An 18,103-nucleotide genomic window follows, 5' to 3' on the forward strand; every position below is an offset into this window, starting at 1 on the left:
CTCACACACATGCTCACAGACACATATCCACTGACACATACAACCTCACACATACAGGCACACTATCACACAGACACACACACACTCATACACTCATATACACGCTATCACACAGTCACAGACACACTTATACACACACACATATACACTCACACACCCTTATACAGACACATACACACTCATACACACACCACCTCATACACACAGACACACTATCACACACTCACACACACATGCACACACGCATTCTCACACATTTAAATATTTTGTTTTCAATCAGGCTGTGGCTTTTAAATGAGAATGAGGAAGAAACCTGGGCTAGACAACACACATCCATAGACACGCGCCCTCACACATGCACACACACTCACAACCCTCCCTTCTCCACACGAGCCTTGCTCCAGCTGATGAGCTTTTGTCACCGCGGGGTTTTCCTGGGAGCTGCAGGGGTGTCGTTGAATGAACCCTGTTGGCAACTCCTCCCTGTGGCGGAAGCTCTGCCTCGCGTTGTATTTTCGCCAGGTGGCCGGTTCTGTGGAGTCTCCGTGCACTGCTTACTCGGCCCTGCCCTGCTGTGCTGTGAGGGGCTGCTGGGCTATTGTTCAGCCTCCCTTCTGGCCTAGAAAAGCCAGCAGAGCCCCCCAGCCCTCTTGCCCTACCTGCTGAGGAGCCAACCCCGAGGAGAGTGAGTGCAGTGGGCCCTGCACTGGGGTCTGGGGAGAGCGTCTGCCATGCCCCTGGAACCTTTGAGGCAGAAGGCAGATGAGGCCACTCCTCAGGGCCCTGGGCAGGTGATAGCCCTGGAGAACAATTGTGGGGAGTGTGGGGGGACACCTTCCCTGCTTTGGTGAGGGCTGAGACCCCGGGCCTCTGCGGATGTGGATGAGGTCCCCATTCTGGCACACACACACACACACGCACACATGCACACTCATACAGAGGGGATGGGCATGTGACTGGTAAACACATCCCTTTACACTCTAGTCACAGGCTCCTGAGAGACACCATCCCCACGTAGCAGCCGCGGCTCACTGAGTGCCCACGCATTATCCCACTGGATCCTCACAGCAGCCCTCTCAGTCGGATCATGGTTCCATTTTCAGACGAGGAAACTGAGATTCAGAGAGGTTAAGCAACTTGTCCAAAGTCACACAGCCATGAAGTGGCCCATTTTTCTGACTCTTAACTGGGATGTGTGTCTCCAGATCCACAGGGATGCCCCTGGCTCTTCCTAGAGCTGAATGACGGAGCTTAAGGCTGTGCGGTTGACGTTTGTAGGAAACTCAAGGTGCACTCGGCACAGCAAAGCTGTCTCCCCAGGCTGAGGGGCGCAGGGAGCCTGCGAGGACAGTCACCAGCATGACATGGGAGCACCGCAGGGCCATCAGCAAAGCAGGGTGCATCTGACTGTCACTGTCGGTGCATCTCGTTGAATGCCACACCCCGTGTCACAGCATATCTTCTAGGCACAGGCTTATTTTCTACCCCTAACCCTGGGGCCACAGGCCTGGACTCCTGAGTGCAAGCCCATCACCATCCCATTCAGCCTCAGTGTCATCATCTGCAAAACAGGGCCAATCCCCTCTGCATTTGCTTCCAGGAGCTCCCATGACAAAGTGTCACAAGCTGGGTGGTTTAGAACAACAGGAGCATGTGGGCTCTTATTTCTGGGGGCTAGAAGTCCACAGCCATGCTACTGGCATTGCCAGGCTCCCTCCAAACCCTGCAGAGGAAGGAGCCTTCCTTGCCTTTGACAGGTTCTGGTGGCTCCAATGTGCCTCAGCTTGTGGCAGCATCACCCCGCCACGGCCTCTGCCCTCCCATAGTGTTCCCACTGTGTGTCTTCCCATCATCTTCTTGATATGCACACCTGTGTCGGGGACCGATTTACCCCTTTCAGAGGGACACCAGTCTTATTGGGTTAGGGCCCACCCTACCAAATACATTTTAACTTGATTATCTCTGTCAAAACCCTATTTCCAAATAAAGTCACTTTCATGTGCGTCCATGTAAAGAGACCACCAAACAGGCTTTGTGTGAGCAACAAGGCTGTTTATTTCAGCTGGGTGCAGGTGGGCTGAGTCCGAAAAGAGTCAGCAAAGGGAGATAGGGGTGGGGCCGTTTTATAAGATAGGGGTAGATAAAGGAAAATTACAGTCAAAGGGGGGTTGTTCTCTGGCGGGCAGGAATGGGGGTCACAAGGTGCTCAGTAGAGGAGCTTTTGAGCCAGGATGAGCCAGGAGAAGGAATTTCACAAGATAATATCATCAGTTAAGGCAGGAACAGGCCATTTTCACTTCTTTTGTGGTGGAATGTCATCAGTTAAGGCAGGAACCGGCCATCTGGATGTGTACATGCAGGTCACAGGGGATATGATGGCTCAGCTTGGGCTCAGAGGCCTGACATTCCTGTCTTCTTATATTAATAAGAAAAATAAAAGGAAATAGTGGTAAAGTGTTGGGACGGTGAAAATTTTTTGGGGGTGGTATGGAGAGATAATGGGCGATGTTTCTCAGGGCTGCTTCAAGCGGGATTAGGGGCAGCGTGGGAACCTAGAGTGGGAGAGATTAAGCTGAAGGAAGATTTTGTGGTAAGAGGTGATATTGTGGGGTTGTTAGAAGAAACATTTGTCATTTAGAATTATTGGTGATGGCCTGGATACAGTTTTGTATGAATTGAAAAACTAAACGGAATAAGAGGAGAAAAACAGGTATTACAGGACTAAGAATTGGGAGGACCTAGGACATCTAATTAGAGAGTGCCTAAGGAGGTTCAGCATAGCCTTGCCAGCAAAGATTATTTATTTACTTTAAGAGTTAAGAGTGGCAGTTTGGGGATAGCACCAGGAGATATCAGCTGTGATGGCTTGGAGAAACAGTGTAAACCGGCAGTGTAAACAAAAGCAGGGTATGTATGAGTAGTTAAGAATGGTGAATAGGACTATGACTAGATAGAAGATAGTAGGGATGACAAGTTTTTCGGGGCACAGTCCAAGTTGGTCTGGTGTCTGGAATGAGACTGGGGCCTAATAAAAAGGAGCGTCCATACAGGAGCTCAAATGGGCTGTACCCTGTAGCATTCTGAGGACAGGCCTGAATTCTGAGAAAGGAAAGTGGTAAAAGTATTGTCCAGTCCTTTTTAAGTTGGTGGCTGAGCTTGGTGAGGTGTGTTTTTAAAAGACTATTAGTCCGTTCTACTTTTCCTGAAGACTGAAGACCGTAAGGGATATAAAGGTTTCACTGAATACTAAGAGCCTGAAAAAATGCTTGGCTGATTTGACTAATAAAGGCCGGTCTGCTATCGGACTGTATAGAGGTGGGAAGGCCAAACTGAGGAATTATGTCTGACAGAAGGGAAGAAATGACCACGGTGACCTTCTCAGACCCTGTGAGAAAGGCCTCTACCTATCCAGTGAAAGTGTCTGCCTAGACTAAGAGGTATTTTAGTTTTCTGACTTGGGGCATATTGAGTAAAGCAAATTTGCCAGTCCTGGGTGGGGGCAAATCCTTGAGCTTGATGTGTAGGGAAGGGAGGGGGCCTGAATAATCCCTGAGGAGTAGTAGAATAGCAGATGGAACACTGAGAAGTTATTTCCTTGAGGATAGATTTCCACGATGGAAAGGAAATGAGAGGTTCTAAGAGGCGGGCTAGTGGCTTGTACTATAGCATAGCCTGCCTTTGCTGGTGTGTGGCGATTAGGCCTGGTGGAACTGCCATCAATAAACCAAGTGTGATCAGGGTGAGAAACAGGGAAGAAGGAAATGTGGGGTGAACGTCAGGTGGATCAGAGAGATGCAGTCATGAGGGTCAGGTGTGGTATCAGTAATAATGTGGAAGGCCGGATTGAAGTCCGGGCCAGGAACAATGGTAATTGTGAGAGACTCAACAAAGAGTGAGCACAGCTGAAGGAGACAGGGAGCAGAAAGTATATGCATCAGGTGTGAGGAAGAAAACAGATTTTGGAAATTATGAGAGCTGTAGAGAGTGAGTTGAGCATAGTTTGTATTTTAAGGGCCTCTAAAAGTATTAGGGCGGCAGCAGCCGCTGCACGGAGACATGATGGCCAGCCTAAAACAGTAAGGTCAAGTTGTTTGGACAAAAAGGCTACAGGGCACGATCCCTGTCCTTGTGTAAGAAGTCTGACTGCACAGCCTTGCACTTTGGCTGTGTGTAACGAAAAGGGTTGGGATAAGCCAGGGAGAGCTAGGGTGGGGGCAGTCTCTAAAGCTGTCTTCAAGGAATGGAAAGAGGAGTGGGTAAAGGATTTAGGATCTATGGGGTCAGCTAGGTTTCCTTTTGTGGGTTTATATAATGGTTTTGTTAGGATGGCAAAACCAGGTATCCAAAGGCGAAAGTATCTAACCATGCCCAGGAAGGAAAGGAGTTGTTTTGTAGAAGGGGTTGGGGTTTGAGAGATCAGTCAGACACGATTGGCAGGGAGAGCACGTGTGTTTTTATGAAGAATTATGCTGAGGTAGGTAATGGATGGAGAAGAAATTTGAGCTTTGGAGGGGGATACTTGATATCCTTTGGAGAATAAATGCTGAAGGAGCAGAAGTGTGTCTTGTTGAGAAGATTCAAAGGAGGGGCTACAAAGAAGAAGCTCATCAATATATTGAATAAGGTGAGAAGCAGAGGGGTGGAAAGAAAGTAAATCATGAGAAAGAGCTTGGCTGAAGTAATGAGGGCTGTCCTTGAAACCTTGTGGCAGCACAGCCTAGGTAAGCTGCTGGGACTGATGGGTGTCAGGGTCAGGCCACATGAAAGCAAAGAGAGGCTGGGACGAGGGGTGCATGGGAATAGTGAAAAAAGCATCTTTAAGATCAAGAACGGAATAGTGAGTTGTGGAGGAAGGTATTGAGGACAAAAGAGTGTACTGGTTGGGCACCACAGGGTGGATAGGCAAAACAATTTGATTGATAAGGCGCAGATCCTGAACTAATCTGTAAGACCTGTCCGGTTTTTGGACAGGTAAAATGGGGGAATTATAAGGAGAGTTTATAGGTTTTAGAAGCCCATGCTGTAGCAGGCAAGTGATAACAGGCTTTAATCCTTTTAAAGCGTGCTGTGGGATTGGATTTTGGAGTTGAGTGGGGTAAGGGTGATTAGGTTTTAATGAGATGGTAATGGGCATGTGATCGGTTGCCAGGGAAGGAATAGAGATGTCCTATCCTTGTGGGTTAAGGTCGGGGGATACAAGAGGAAGATGCGAAGGAGGCTTTGGGTTGGGGAGAAGGGTGGCAATGAGATGCGGCTGTAGTCCAGGAATAGTCAGGGAAAGAGATAATTTGGTTAAAATATCTCAGCCTAATAAGGGAACTGGGCAGGTGGAGATAACTAAAAAAGAATGCATAAAAGAGTGTTGTCTAAGTTGGCACCAGAGTGGGGGAGTTTTCAGGGGTTTTGAAGCTTGGCTGTCAATACCTACAACAGTTATTGGGGCGAGGGAAACAGGCCTTTGAAAAGAAGGCAACGTGGAGTGGGTAGCCCCCGTATCGATTAAACAGGGGATGGACTTACTCTCCACTGTGAGAGTTACCTGAAGCTCGGCGTCCGTGATGGTCCAGGGGGCTTCCGAGACGATCGGGCAGCGTCAATCTTCAGTTGCTAAACCAAGCAGATCTGGGAAGGAGTCAGTCAGAGAGCCTTGGGCTAGAGTTTTAGGGGCTCTAGGAGTGGCTGTTAGGCGAGCTGGGCAGTCTGCCTTCCAGTGGGTCCTTGCACAGATGGGACATGGCTTGGGAGGAATCCTGGGCTGTGGGCATTCCTTGGCCCAGTGGCCAGATTTCTGGCACTTGAAGCAAGATCCTGATGGAGGAAGTCTTATAGGAATGCTTGACTGCTGCGGCTTAGGCGTGTGTGGCTTAGGCATTTTGAAGTTCTTGTATGCTGGAGGTGTGGCTGGGTTTTGTCTCATAGCAGTGGCAAGTAACTGTAAGTCAGAAATGTGTTGCCGTCTGGCTGCTTCCTCTCTATTATTGTACACCTTGAAGGCGAGGTTGATTAATTCCTGTTGTGGGGTTTGAGGGCCAGATTCTAATTTTTGAAGTTTTTTCCTAATGTCAGGAGTGGATTGGGTGATGAAATGCATATTAAGAATAAGGTGGCCTTCTGGCCTTTCTGGGTCTAGGGCGGTATAGTGTCTAAGGGTTGCTGCTAAGCGGGCCATGAACTGGGCTGGGTTTTCGTCTTTACCTTAGGTAGTTTCTTTAAGCTTGTCATAATTAACAGCTTTGTAAGCTGCCTTTTTAAGCCTTTCAACTAGGCAGGAAATCATGTAATCTCGCCTAGCTATACCTGGGGAATTTGCCTGGTAGTTCCATTGGCAATCCTCTCGGGGAACTGCTCTAATGCCTTCCTGGAGGTCTGGCTTGTGAAGCCGGTGGTTATCAGCGTGAGATTGGGCTAGAGAAAAAACTCTTTCCTGTTCATCTGGGGAGAGGGTAGAAGTCAGGATGACATTTAAGTCACTCCAGGTTAAATTGTAGGACAGAGTTAGATATTGCAATTCCTGTATATATTTAGTGGGGTCTGATGAGAAAGAGCCTAAATGCTGACTGATCTGAGAGAGGTCTCATAGAGAAAAAGGTACATGTACCCTGACTATGCCTTCAGCTCCAGCCACCTCTCTAAGAGGAAGTTGTTGGGCAGGTGGGGAAGAGCTAGTCGCGGAACTAAACTGTAAGCTGGACCGGATGTGAGGAGGGGAGGTGGTAGAAGGATTATAGGGTGGAGGAGTGGAGGCTGAGGAAGAATTGGGACTTAGCTCGGCCTGGCAACGAGCAGCCTGGGGAGGAGGGGAAGAGTCAGATGGGTCTGTAGAAAAGGAAGACTGGAAAGACTCAGTGACGCTTGGGGTTGGGACTGAGGGGACAGGCGGGAGGGAAAGAAGGAGGATTTGGGAGGAATCGCATTGGGAACAGAGACTAGGAAGGGAACGGAGTGTGAAAAATGCCTGGATGTAAGAGGCATCCAGGCACCTCGGACCATTTGTCTATTTTTTGACAAAAATTATTTAGGTGTTGTAGGATGGAGAAATCGAAAGTGCTGTTTTCTGGCCATTTAGAGCCATTGTCAAGTTTGTATTGGGGCCAAGCAGTGTTGTAGAGGAAGATAAGGCATTTAGATTTTAGATCAGGTGTGAGTTGAAGAGGTTTTAGGTTTTTAAGAACACAGGCTAAGGGAGAAGGAGGAGGAATGGAGGGTGGAAGGTTGCCTATAGTGAAGGAGGCAAGCCTAGAGAAAAGAGAGAGTAGAGACATGGAGGGAAGGGGTTCAGGGGTTCTTACCTTCCAGAAAAGCGGGAAAGGGGTCGGGGTGCAGAAATAAGGGGTTGGGGCACAGAGATAAGAGGTTAGGGTGCAGAAATAAGGGGTTGGGGTGCAGAGATAAGAGGTCGGGGCACAGAAATAAGGGATCGGGGCATGGAAATAAGGGATCAGGGCACAGAGATAAGAGGTTGGGGGGTGGAAATAAGGGATTGGGGCACAGAGATAAGAGGTCAGGGCATGGAACTAAGGGATTGGGGGGTTCTTTCCCCCCAGAAAAGCAGAGAAGGGGTAGAGACACGGAGAGAAGGAGTTGGGGGGTTCTTATCCCCCAGAAAAGTGGTACTTGCCGCTAAGGGTGAAGGACCAAGGCAGGTGTCCCTGCATGGTCAGACACCTTTGAAACGTGGGTGAATAATCTGAGAGGCGTCCCTGCAATGATTAAACACCAAGAGAAGGCTGCCTTCCTGAGTCCATGACCGGTGCTGGGGTTTTGGGTCCACGGATAAAACGCGTCTCTTTTGTCTCTACCAGAAAATGAAAGGAATTGAAATTAAGAGAAGGGAGAGATTGAAGTGTGGCACCAAGATTGAATGGAGAAAGAGGTTGAGGGATAGCGAGGGAGGTTGGAGAAGAGAGTAAAAAGAGGCCGCTTACTGGATTTAAAATTGGTGAGATGTTCCTTGGGCTGGTGGGTCTGAGGACCTGAGGTCGTAGGTGGATCTTTTTCATGGAGCAAAGAGCAGGAGGACAGGGGATTGATCTCCCAAGGGAGGTCCCCCGATCTGAGTCACGGCACCAAATTTCATGCGCGTCCATGTGAAGAGACCACCAAACAGGCTTTGTGTGAGCAACAAGGCTGTTTATTTCAGCTGGGTGCAGGTGGGCTGAGTCCGAAAAGAGAGTCAGCAAAGGGAGATAGGGATGGGGCCGTTTTATAAGATAGGGGTAGATAAAGGAAAATTACAGTCAAAGGAGGGTTGTTCTCTGGCGGGCAGGAATGGGGGTCACAAGGTGCTCAGTAGAGGAGCTTTTGAGCCAGGATGAGCCAGGAGAAGGAATTTCACAAGATAATATCATCAGTTAAGGCAGGAACAGGCCATTTTCACTTCTTTTGTGGTGGAATGTCATCAGTTAAGGCAGGAACTGGCCATCTGGATGTGTACGTGCAGGTCACAGGGGATATGATGGCTCAGCTTGGGCTCAGAGGCCTGACAGTCACATTCAGAGGTACTGGGGCTTAGGCAGTCACATGTTTTTCATATGTTTTTAGTAGGACACTTGAACCCATAACACTCTCTTGAGAGGTTATCATGGTGATTGAATGTGGTAACGCATGTAAAGCTGTGAGCACAGTGCTTGGCTGGCACTTCATTCCATAAATTACTTTTGAAAGAAAAAAGTTGGCTGGGCATGGTAGCTCATGCCTGTAATCCCAGCACTTTAGGAAGCGGAGGTGGAAGCATCACTTGAGGCCAGGAGTTTGAGACCAGCCTGGGCAACATAGTGAGACCCCTGTCTCTACAAAACAATAAATAAAAATGGCTGAGTGTGGTGGCACACGCCTAGTAAATCCTGGCTCCATCCAAAGGCTGAGGCTGGAGGATCGCTTGAGCCTAGGAGGTCAAGGCTGCAGCGAGCTATGATCACACCACTGCACACCAGCCTGGGTGACAGAGCGAGAGCCAGTCTCAGAAAAGAAAAGAAAAAGGAAGAAGTTGAGCACCTGGAAATTAGATGCTCTGTGTACATTGTGTGCCAGGCCCCATTTAAGTGCTTGATGTGTATTATCCCACCAACTCCTCACAACCATCCCTCAAGCCAGGCAAGGTTTTCATTTAAATGATGTGGAAGCTGTGACTCAGAGAGGTTAAGGCATTTGCCTGAAGTCACACAGCCTAAGTGGCAGAGCTGAGGATCAGCCTGAAGCCTATGAGGCTCCACCTCATCACACTACATAGGACCGTGCTGTAGTGTGGAGTGGGGGCTACTTGGAGGGGCAGAAAGGCAGGGAGGAAATGCTGAGCACACAGCACACAGGCTCTGGGGGGCTTTCTAGGTCTGAGGGACCTGGAATGAGTCTCTGCGATAGTGAGAGGCCTAGCTGATGGCAGGCTGCCTGGGGAGGTGCTGGCGAGCTGCCAGGGTGCAGGGCCAACAGGTCTGAGCCACTCCACTGTGACCTAACCGGCCTTGCCGATACTCCAGGTTGGGGGCTGGGACAGGGCTCAGCCAGGGGTGGGGAATGTTGCCCTGAGCGCGGGTACACTCACTTCTCCAGGCTTCATTCTGAGTATACGCGGCTCTCCAGGAAGCGAAGAGGGCACTTCCTTACAGAGGCTTGAAAGTGCGGTCATCCAAGATTCAGGCCACTCTCTCTTCCTTCCTGCTTTCTTCTGAAAGGTTCCTTGCACCTAAGGAAGGTAACAATGAACTAGGTTTTCAGTTCTGGACTAGAAGTTCATTTACCCAAGTACTAACTTGTTTACTCACTCAAGCATTTATTCATTCATTCACTCATTTACTCTTCCACCCATTCACCTAATAGCTCACTGATTCATTCATTCACTCACGCTCTCACATATTCATGCCCACAGTCATTCACTCTTTCACCTACCCATCCACCCACCCATCCATCCATCCATCCAACCATCCATCCATCCATCCATCCATCCACCCATCAAACCAACCATCATCCTCTTCTTATTCAATTGTCTTCCCATTCATCCCTTCTCTCATTCCCCATTTTCCCAACCAATCTTTCATTCTTTCTTCCATCTGTCTATCCATCCATCTATCCATCCATCCACCCAACCTTTATTAAGCACCTACCATGTTTCCCACCCAAAACTCCCTATGGCTTCCAAAGTAGTTCTGCACCCACTTCAGCTGACAATTCACTTACATATTGGACCCCAGCTCCTTGGCCTCACAGTGGCATGGTTCCCTTGTCTCCTCCTCAGGAGGAGGCTCAGGAGAAGTGGATGGGTGGTCTTCTGCACAGCCCTAGTCTGCAGGTTCCAGCCAGTGACAGCCGCCTGAGACTTGGGGTTTTTCAGGACCCTTTGTGCTGCGAGGCCTTTCCCGCCTTTAACGCCAGAACCATGCATGCTCCTGGGCTCTGTGGCTCCAGCAGGGCCCTGTTTTCAGTTTCTTGGGGCCCATTTCTTGCCTCCCTCAGGCCAGAGCAGAGCTTCAGACTGTGGGGACCCATAGACTTGGGGGCCCTCCTCGAGGAGGACTCTGGGGCCTCTCTTCTTGGAGTACAGGCAAATATGCTTCCTGGAAAGACTCACTGACACCCGGAGGCTTAGAGGAGGGCAGGGCGGGCCCGGGCAATCTGGCGAAGTCCATAGCATTCAGTCCTGGCCAGAGGGCAAGAGAAGGGGCTCATGGTCCAAAATGGATGCAGGGAATAGGACACCGCCAGGGAAGCTGCCAGGAGTGCTTCTCATACGTTCCCCAAATGCCCTACTGCTACACCCTGGCTTGTGTCCTTGTCGGCACCTGGAAACCCCTTCCCACTCCCCACCCTGACACTCAGCCTCTGCTCTCCTCTCAGCTGAGTCCACACGCTCCTGCTCTTTGCTTTCAGACACTCTGGTCGCTTCCCCCAGGGCCCCTACAGAGCTCCATAAAGATTTGCTAAGTGAATGAATGAGTTCTCATTTTACAGATGAGGGGGTTAAATTCCCCAGGTTTTCCCCCTTCCCCAGCCTTTCCCCAGCTAGTTCCTCCTCCTTTACATCCCAGCCAAAAGACCAATCCCGGAAGGCTCTCCGGACGCCCCCTCACTTTGCCACTCCCATTTCCTGCTCCCTTCCTATCCTCCCGCCCCCGTGCCCAGGTCCTGCTCTCTTTACACCCTGACATCTACCTGCTTGCTTGTTTCCTGTCTCCTGGCAAACGTCACCATCCCCATTTCACAGAGGAGGAAACCACGGCTCAGAGAAGCCTCAGAGGGAATAGCCCAGCCAGATAAAAACCCCTGGGTCGTGAGCACTTTCTTCCACTCATAGTAGCCAGGTGCTTTATTCATGTGGTTTTACTCTGAAATCGGGATGGCTGTAGGTAATAATAGTGGCCATGCAAATCATATTTCATGACAGTTTTTGAAAGGCACCGTTTCCACCTTGCAGTTCCAGTGCAGGCGGGCGGGACTCAGGGGTGTGTGTGTGCACGCCAGTGACTGCCTGTAGATGGCCCCGGCCAAGCCAGCCCCGCCCCAGGAGGAGGCTGGACATTCATCCTGCATGAGGGTGTCTGGGAACTGGGTGCGCCACGGAGGCCCTACCTCACTCCTCCCTTTCACATTGCCGATCGAGTCAGCCCCACGGCGGCAGCACCACGACGGACCGGGATCCTTGAGGTGCCAGCCCATGGCCGAGGCTGCTCTCCTCCCCGCCGCCCAGATGGAGAGGCTGGCCCCAGGGCCCCTAGCCTCACTGTGTCCTCGGATCCCGCGGGCCCGCATTGCCAGGCGCTGCGCCCAGCGCTGGGCCGACCTGGGCTGCAGGTACAGGGGTCACGGGAGCGGGAGGGAAGTTGGCCCTACTACGCGCCAGGGGCATGTGCGGTCTGTCTTCACAACATCCCTGTGAGGCAAGAATCTTCCTCCATCGTACAGATGAGGAAACAGAGGCTCGGAGCGCCCGGTCACTTGGCTGTCAAGTGGTGGAGATGGCTTTTAGCCCTGGTCCATGGGACTCAAAACCCAGACCCTTCCTGGGACACAGCATTGCCCTGGGTTCAGGCTACTGGCCTCCTACAGGGGTCGCTGATTTTCAGATTCTTAGAGACCATGAGTGACGCCAGTATGTGCCATTTCCTCTTCCTCTGGATGTAGAGAGTCTTAGGGGGCCCAGGGGCTCAAGATTCAGGAGTCTCTGGGTCAAGATTCTGGGTCACTGTGGCCGTGTTGTCACCTCGGCTGAGAACTGGTCGCCCCTTATTCCTGCTCAGCCTGCCACTGACAACCAGACTAGAATTTTCAAATGGTCATTTCCCCCACTCTGATTACATCATATTACAATTTGATTATTATAGAAAGTCAAACATTACAGGAATACATATGTTCATTCTTGAAAACTTACTGCTCTTAAAGTTTTGACATATACCTTGGGAGAACTTTTTGACATATATAAACCTAAACTTGTATAGTTTTACACAAATAGGCTCTTGTGTTACATGTGCTTGTAAGGTTTTCCCCCGCAACTCCTCAATTAATGTTATGGACATCTTTACATGTCAGTAACATAAAGATCCAATTCATTCACTTTAGTGGCCTGCCAGGACCCAACTTTATGGATATCTTTGGTTAATTTGAATCAGTTCCTGGCTAACAGACATTTAGGTTGGTTCCAATTTTTAACGATTCTAAGCAATACAGCAATGAACATCTCTGGGGACTTGCATGGGTAAAATTCACGTCCTAGACTTGTAGTTGCAAGTTTAAAAGGAATGTTAGAATCTTAATAGACCCTGCCCTCCAAAAGTGTTCTAGCTTGGAACACACCTGCAGCAGGAGACCCCCATTGCCCCATTCATTTGCCACCCAAGGACCTGAAGACTAGACGTGGTCTGTACTCAGAAAGCAGATTCAGGGAGTAGGTGATCCTGATCGTAGGACAACTGAGTCCTAGAATTCCCTTAAGGGAACAACTTCTAGGCTCAGGAAAGGGAGGGGAAGCTTAGTGAGACCATTTCATTGATACAGCACGTTCACTGAGCTCCTATGTGCGTGGGGCTCTGCCCCATCCCAGGCAAAAATTACTCAAGATAGGATTTTAATGAGAATCAATTTTAGAAGCCAAAGACAAGTTTGTTTATCTATCTATCTGTCTGCCTGTCTATCTATCTATTCTATATCTAATCTATCTATCCATCTATCTATTCTATATCTAATCTATCTATCCATCTATCTATTCATCTATCTATGTTTCCTATTGCTGCTATAACAAATCACATAAGCTTATCTATCATCTCTCTCTCTGTCTCTGTCTCTCATTTATATTAGTTTTCTATTGCTGCTATAACAAATCACATAAACTTAGTAGCTTAAAAAGACACAAATGTGTTATCTGACAGTTCTGAATGCTGGAAATCCCCAAATCAAGGGGTCTGTAGGGGTGCATTCTGTCTGGAGGCTCTAGGAATCTGTTTCCTTGCCTTTTCCAGCTTCTGCCGCTGCCCACATTCCTTGGCTGATGGTCCTCTTCCGTCTTCAAAGGCAGCTCTGTAACACCTTCACATCTCTCTCTGACTCTGACCTCCATAGTCATCCCCATGTCTCCTTCTCTGACTCTCCTGCCTCCCTCTTTAATTGATAAGGATCCTTGTGATGACATTGGGCCCACTGGCTAATCCAGGATCATCCCCCCATCTCAGGATCCTTAGCTTAATCACATCTGCAGAGTCCCTTTGCCTGATAACATATATTCACAAATACTGAGGATTAGGATTTGGACATCTTGGGGAGCTGTTATTCAGCTGATCACACCATCTATCCAACCATCCGTCGTCCGTCCATCCATCTATCTACCTATCTACCTACCTATTATGGCTATTCCCCTGACTCCACCACCACCCTCCCTTAATCTCCTGGTTCCTTGTGATCTTTGAGGCAATTAATACTGAATTCACTGTAAGAGCTCCTGACCCACTGAATGTGCTTAATAGCTACTGGTTGAATGAACAGATGAATAATACTTAAGAGAGTTTAAAATTTGAACCATTCATTCTCTTTATTACTGAAAACAAAACAACAAAAGCAACATTTTTACTTCCAGAACAGTAGTGTTTTTTTTTTTTTTTGAGATGGAGTCTCACTCTGTTGCCAAGGCTGGAGTAAAATGGCACGATCTCGGCTCACTGCAACCTCTGCCTCCCGGGTTCAAGTGATTCTCCTGCCTCAGTCTCTTGAGTAGCTAGGATTACAGGCGTGCGCCACCACGCCTGGCTAATTTTTGTATTTTCAGTAGAGACGGGGTTTCACCATGTTGGTCAGGCTGGTCTCGAACTCCTGACCTCATGATCCACCTGCCTTGGCCTCCCAAAGTGCTGGGATTACAAGCGTGAGCCAATGCGCCCAGCCCAGAATAGTGGTTTTTAAACCAGGGTTCTGCAAACATTTTATTTGAATTTAATTTTTATTATATCTTTCAAGTATTAAACACCTAGTAAAAATACTACCTCCACTCAGGTATCCCAGATGTTTTTTGTCAACTAAAATTCTCTTGATTGTATGATCAGTAAATGCTTTAAATTAAACTTATAAAATCAGCTTATAATAATATCACTGTTACCTCTTTTGTTTATTGAGAAGACATTCCACTGCTAAAGAAAAAAAAAAAAGCAAAAACTACTTCCCTGGAACAGGGTTGGTCTGTTTGCTCTAGGCCAATGTTCTTGTGTATTGGCTCACAAGGTCACTAGGTCAGCTCCCCCAATCCTTTGAGTCTGTTCATCTCACTGGTCCCTTGCTTGTGAGTCATTTAGTTATTCAACAAATTCCAGCAGGACGGCAACCTTCAGGATGTAAGCCCGGATCTGTTCTGTTTACCCACGGCTCTTCAGCACTGGCACAGGACTGGCTTGTTGTAGGTGCTCATGAAATATTTGCCTGATGAATGAAATGCTCACTGCCTCTACATGAAGTCCTGTGATGGATATGAGGGTGTGGGCATGAATAAGATGCTCTCTCAGCCCTTAAGATGTCCACAGGCTGGTCCAGGAGGAAGACATAATGCTGGTCACTACCACATAATACACTAAATGCTAACCGGAAAGGCCTGAGCAGGGATGAATAGAGTCAATGTTGCCATCAAACAGAACGTCCCATAATGTGAAGGGGACACCGAATTCACTGTCTTCATCTTAAAACCATGCAATATTGGCCTTGGGAGGGGACTCAAAGACCCAGTTGGAGTGAGGTGACTCTGTTGGGATTCCCCTTATCCTTGCTCCCCATAGAAATATATTTTCTGTTAATTCACGATTGGTATAAAAATGCAAAAAAAAAGTAGCAAGTGAAATCCACCTGCCCCTCCCACCTCCAACCCACAAGAACAGCAATTGTGAGAAGTTAAGTGTACATCCTGTAGGATTTTGTGCTTCATAAATATTTACATACATGTATATGTAAAATGTATCTATGATCCAATCCATGCGCATAATTGTACTTACATACGTGAATTGGTTTATATTATGTATACTATTTTATAAAAGACATTTCCATCTTTATAATATCTTTTCTTGGAAAGACATAGAAATCAACATTATTCTTTTTTTTTCTTTTGGAGACAGAGTCTCGCTCTGTTGACCAGGCTGAGGCTGGAGTGCAGTGGTGGAATCACTGCAGCCTCAACCTCCCAGGCTCAAGTGATCCTGGGACAAAAGGCATGCGCCACCACGCCTAGCTATTTTTTTAATTTTTGTAGAGACAGGGTCTCCCTATGTTGCTCAGGCTGGTCTCAAACTCCTGGACTCAAGCAATCCTCCTGCCTCAGCCTCCCAAGTAGGTGGGACTACAGGCATGTGCCACCACACCTGCCCTTACATTATCCTCTTTAAAGACTGTGTGATGTTTCATTTTATGACTAGACAGTACTTTTGTTAACTAGCCTCCTGTTGATGGAATTTTAGGTTGCTTCTTTTTCTCTTTTGGTTGCTATTATAAACTATACTGCAATGTTCTTGGACATATATCTTTGTGTACTTATGATACATTTTCAGAATAGGAATCATTGAGTCCAAAGGTGTATACATTTAAAATTCTGAAACATATTCTGGGTGGTTTTCCAGGAAGGTTGTACCCAATTAGACTCACCAAGTGGGTGTGAGCTTGTTTCCTAATATACATGACATTCTTGACCAGATATTATTGTTCATTTTTAGTCTTGGCTAATTGGATTAGAAGAAACCTGTCTCTTGTTTTAATTTGCCCTTTTTATTATTATTAGTGAGGCTGAGCATCTTTTCACATGCTCAGTGTCTGGCAGAGTTCAAAGGCAGATCAGAGAGGCAGAAAGACCCATTTTGAGTCTAGTGCACCAGCCAGATTTCCTTAATCAATAATGGGTTGAAGGACTTGGCTGATTGCACACAGATAGCTTGTAGAATCAATCACCTTTACAAGGTTCACCTTCACTCATATTTTGCTCATGTGTAGCTCAAGTCTCTGCCACTGGGGTCAATGTCAACTGATCTCTCCAGACACAACCCCTTGTATGTGAACCCAACCACTGAATAAATCACCTACACATGGTTTAAATGTGTCAGGGGTAGAAGGACAGCCTGAATCTGAAAGCCCAGCTTCACCACTTACCAGCTGTGGACCTCTGGGGAAGTTACTTAACCTTTCTGAGCCTTGGTTCCTTTTCTGTAAAATGGTTGTGAACAGCAGTACTTGCTTCATAGACTTGTTGTGAGGATAAAATGACATTAATGCATGTGAGGGCTTAGTACAGTGCCCACCATGTAGAAATGGAACAATTTGTGTCAGATATCAGTGGTCAAAGGGCAAGTTCTTGGAGGTGACTCCAAATAGCACAGGCTTGTTTTCATGGGACAAGTATATTCAGGACTCCTGACTCCTTGTCATGGCAGAAAGATTTGCATTTGAGTCCTAAATCCTCCACGCATCATTGGGAAAGTTCCCTCATTTCTCTGGGCCTGATCCTTCATTTGTAGAATCAGTGCCATTCAGATAGTGGCTGCCATTCACACTCACACATCCTCCTGGTTCGAAACCCGGAACGGCCACCTCAGATCCACAGCTCCGGGGACCAGGCTGCCACTGGGGGCTTCTGACCAGCTTCGCAGGAGAAAGTCCTTGCAAACCACTTTCCTCCAGGGCTCTCCAGCAGGAGGGGCCTCCCCAGATCCTGCTTACAAACCAGTGAAGGGCAGGTCCCTTCGGATGGAGCTTCCTATTTTCCCTCTTTTCTCACGACAAAGCAGAGGTGAAGGTATTAATTACACCAAGCAGTTAGGCTGCCGCCCTTCACAACCCTGGGGTCCTCACCCTGCCTGCAATGTGGAGGCCGCTTCTCCACCTCGCCTCCTGTCAGGCATCACCGACTCTACCCAAATTGTCCAGCAGATGCTCATCCAAGTGTGAGAATGTCTTTTCTCGACACTTGCCAGCACTGGGTGTTGGCAATCTTTTCTGTGTTTGCCAATCTGATAGAGTTCATCCTTGTTTTAATTTGCATTGCCCTGATCTTTTCGCATAGGGCATTTGCATTTTATCTCCTGTGACTTGTGGATTTCTATCTGCTGCTGACTTTCCCAGTAGATTTTTTGGGTATTTTTTTCTTGTTGCTTTCCAGGAACTCTTTATATATATATATATATATATAGACTGAATAGTAACACTTTGTCATTTGTTGCAGATATTTCCCCTCAGTTGAGGAAAAAAGTCCTATGACATTTTTTATAGTGTCTTTTGTCATACAAATTTTTAAGTCTTGATGTAATCAACTCAGCTTTCTTCTGTTATGGCTTCTGGATTTTAATTTGCTTGGAGAGTTGTTCTCCACTACCATTTATTTCTTACTGACTTTGTTCTCATTAAACCCTAATACAGACTTCTATCCACCCAGGGAAAATTCCTTGGCACTTCCCAGCATAAAGACCTGCTCCCCTTCCTGGGAGATTTGCATATCTCATTTCCTTCCTGACATTCACTGACTGTTTCTTTAAAACTGAGTTTCAACACCACCTCCTCCAGGAAGCCTCTTCTCAGCCCACTCCCCCTTTTGTTCTCTCATTACTGCTCTGTCCCCTCGGGCTGTTTGCCCCATCTTAAGAGGACTGTCGGCTGCTGGCTGCTC

The 18,103-nt window shown here is 47.9% G+C and overlaps 1 protein-coding gene across 1 annotated transcript in view; it reads left to right on the top strand.

Moving 5' to 3' along the window:
* Nucleotides 1-11,647: 11,647 nt before the first annotated feature.
* The window catches only part of ARHGAP40 (Rho GTPase activating protein 40), a 51,142-nt gene continuing 44,686 nt past the window's right edge, over nucleotides 11,648-18,103 (top strand). Inside the window, exon 1 of the mRNA XM_054541786.1 lies at nucleotides 11,648-11,784. Coding sequence (XP_054397761.1) covers nucleotides 11,648-11,784 — 137 coding nt within the window. The remainder of the gene's footprint in view (nucleotides 11,785-18,103) is intronic.

Source organism: Pongo abelii, chromosome 21 (genome assembly GCF_028885655.2).
Source record: "Pongo abelii isolate AG06213 chromosome 21, NHGRI_mPonAbe1-v2.0_pri, whole genome shotgun sequence".
In the NCBI taxonomy this organism is placed as follows: domain Eukaryota; kingdom Metazoa; phylum Chordata; class Mammalia; order Primates; family Hominidae; genus Pongo; species Pongo abelii.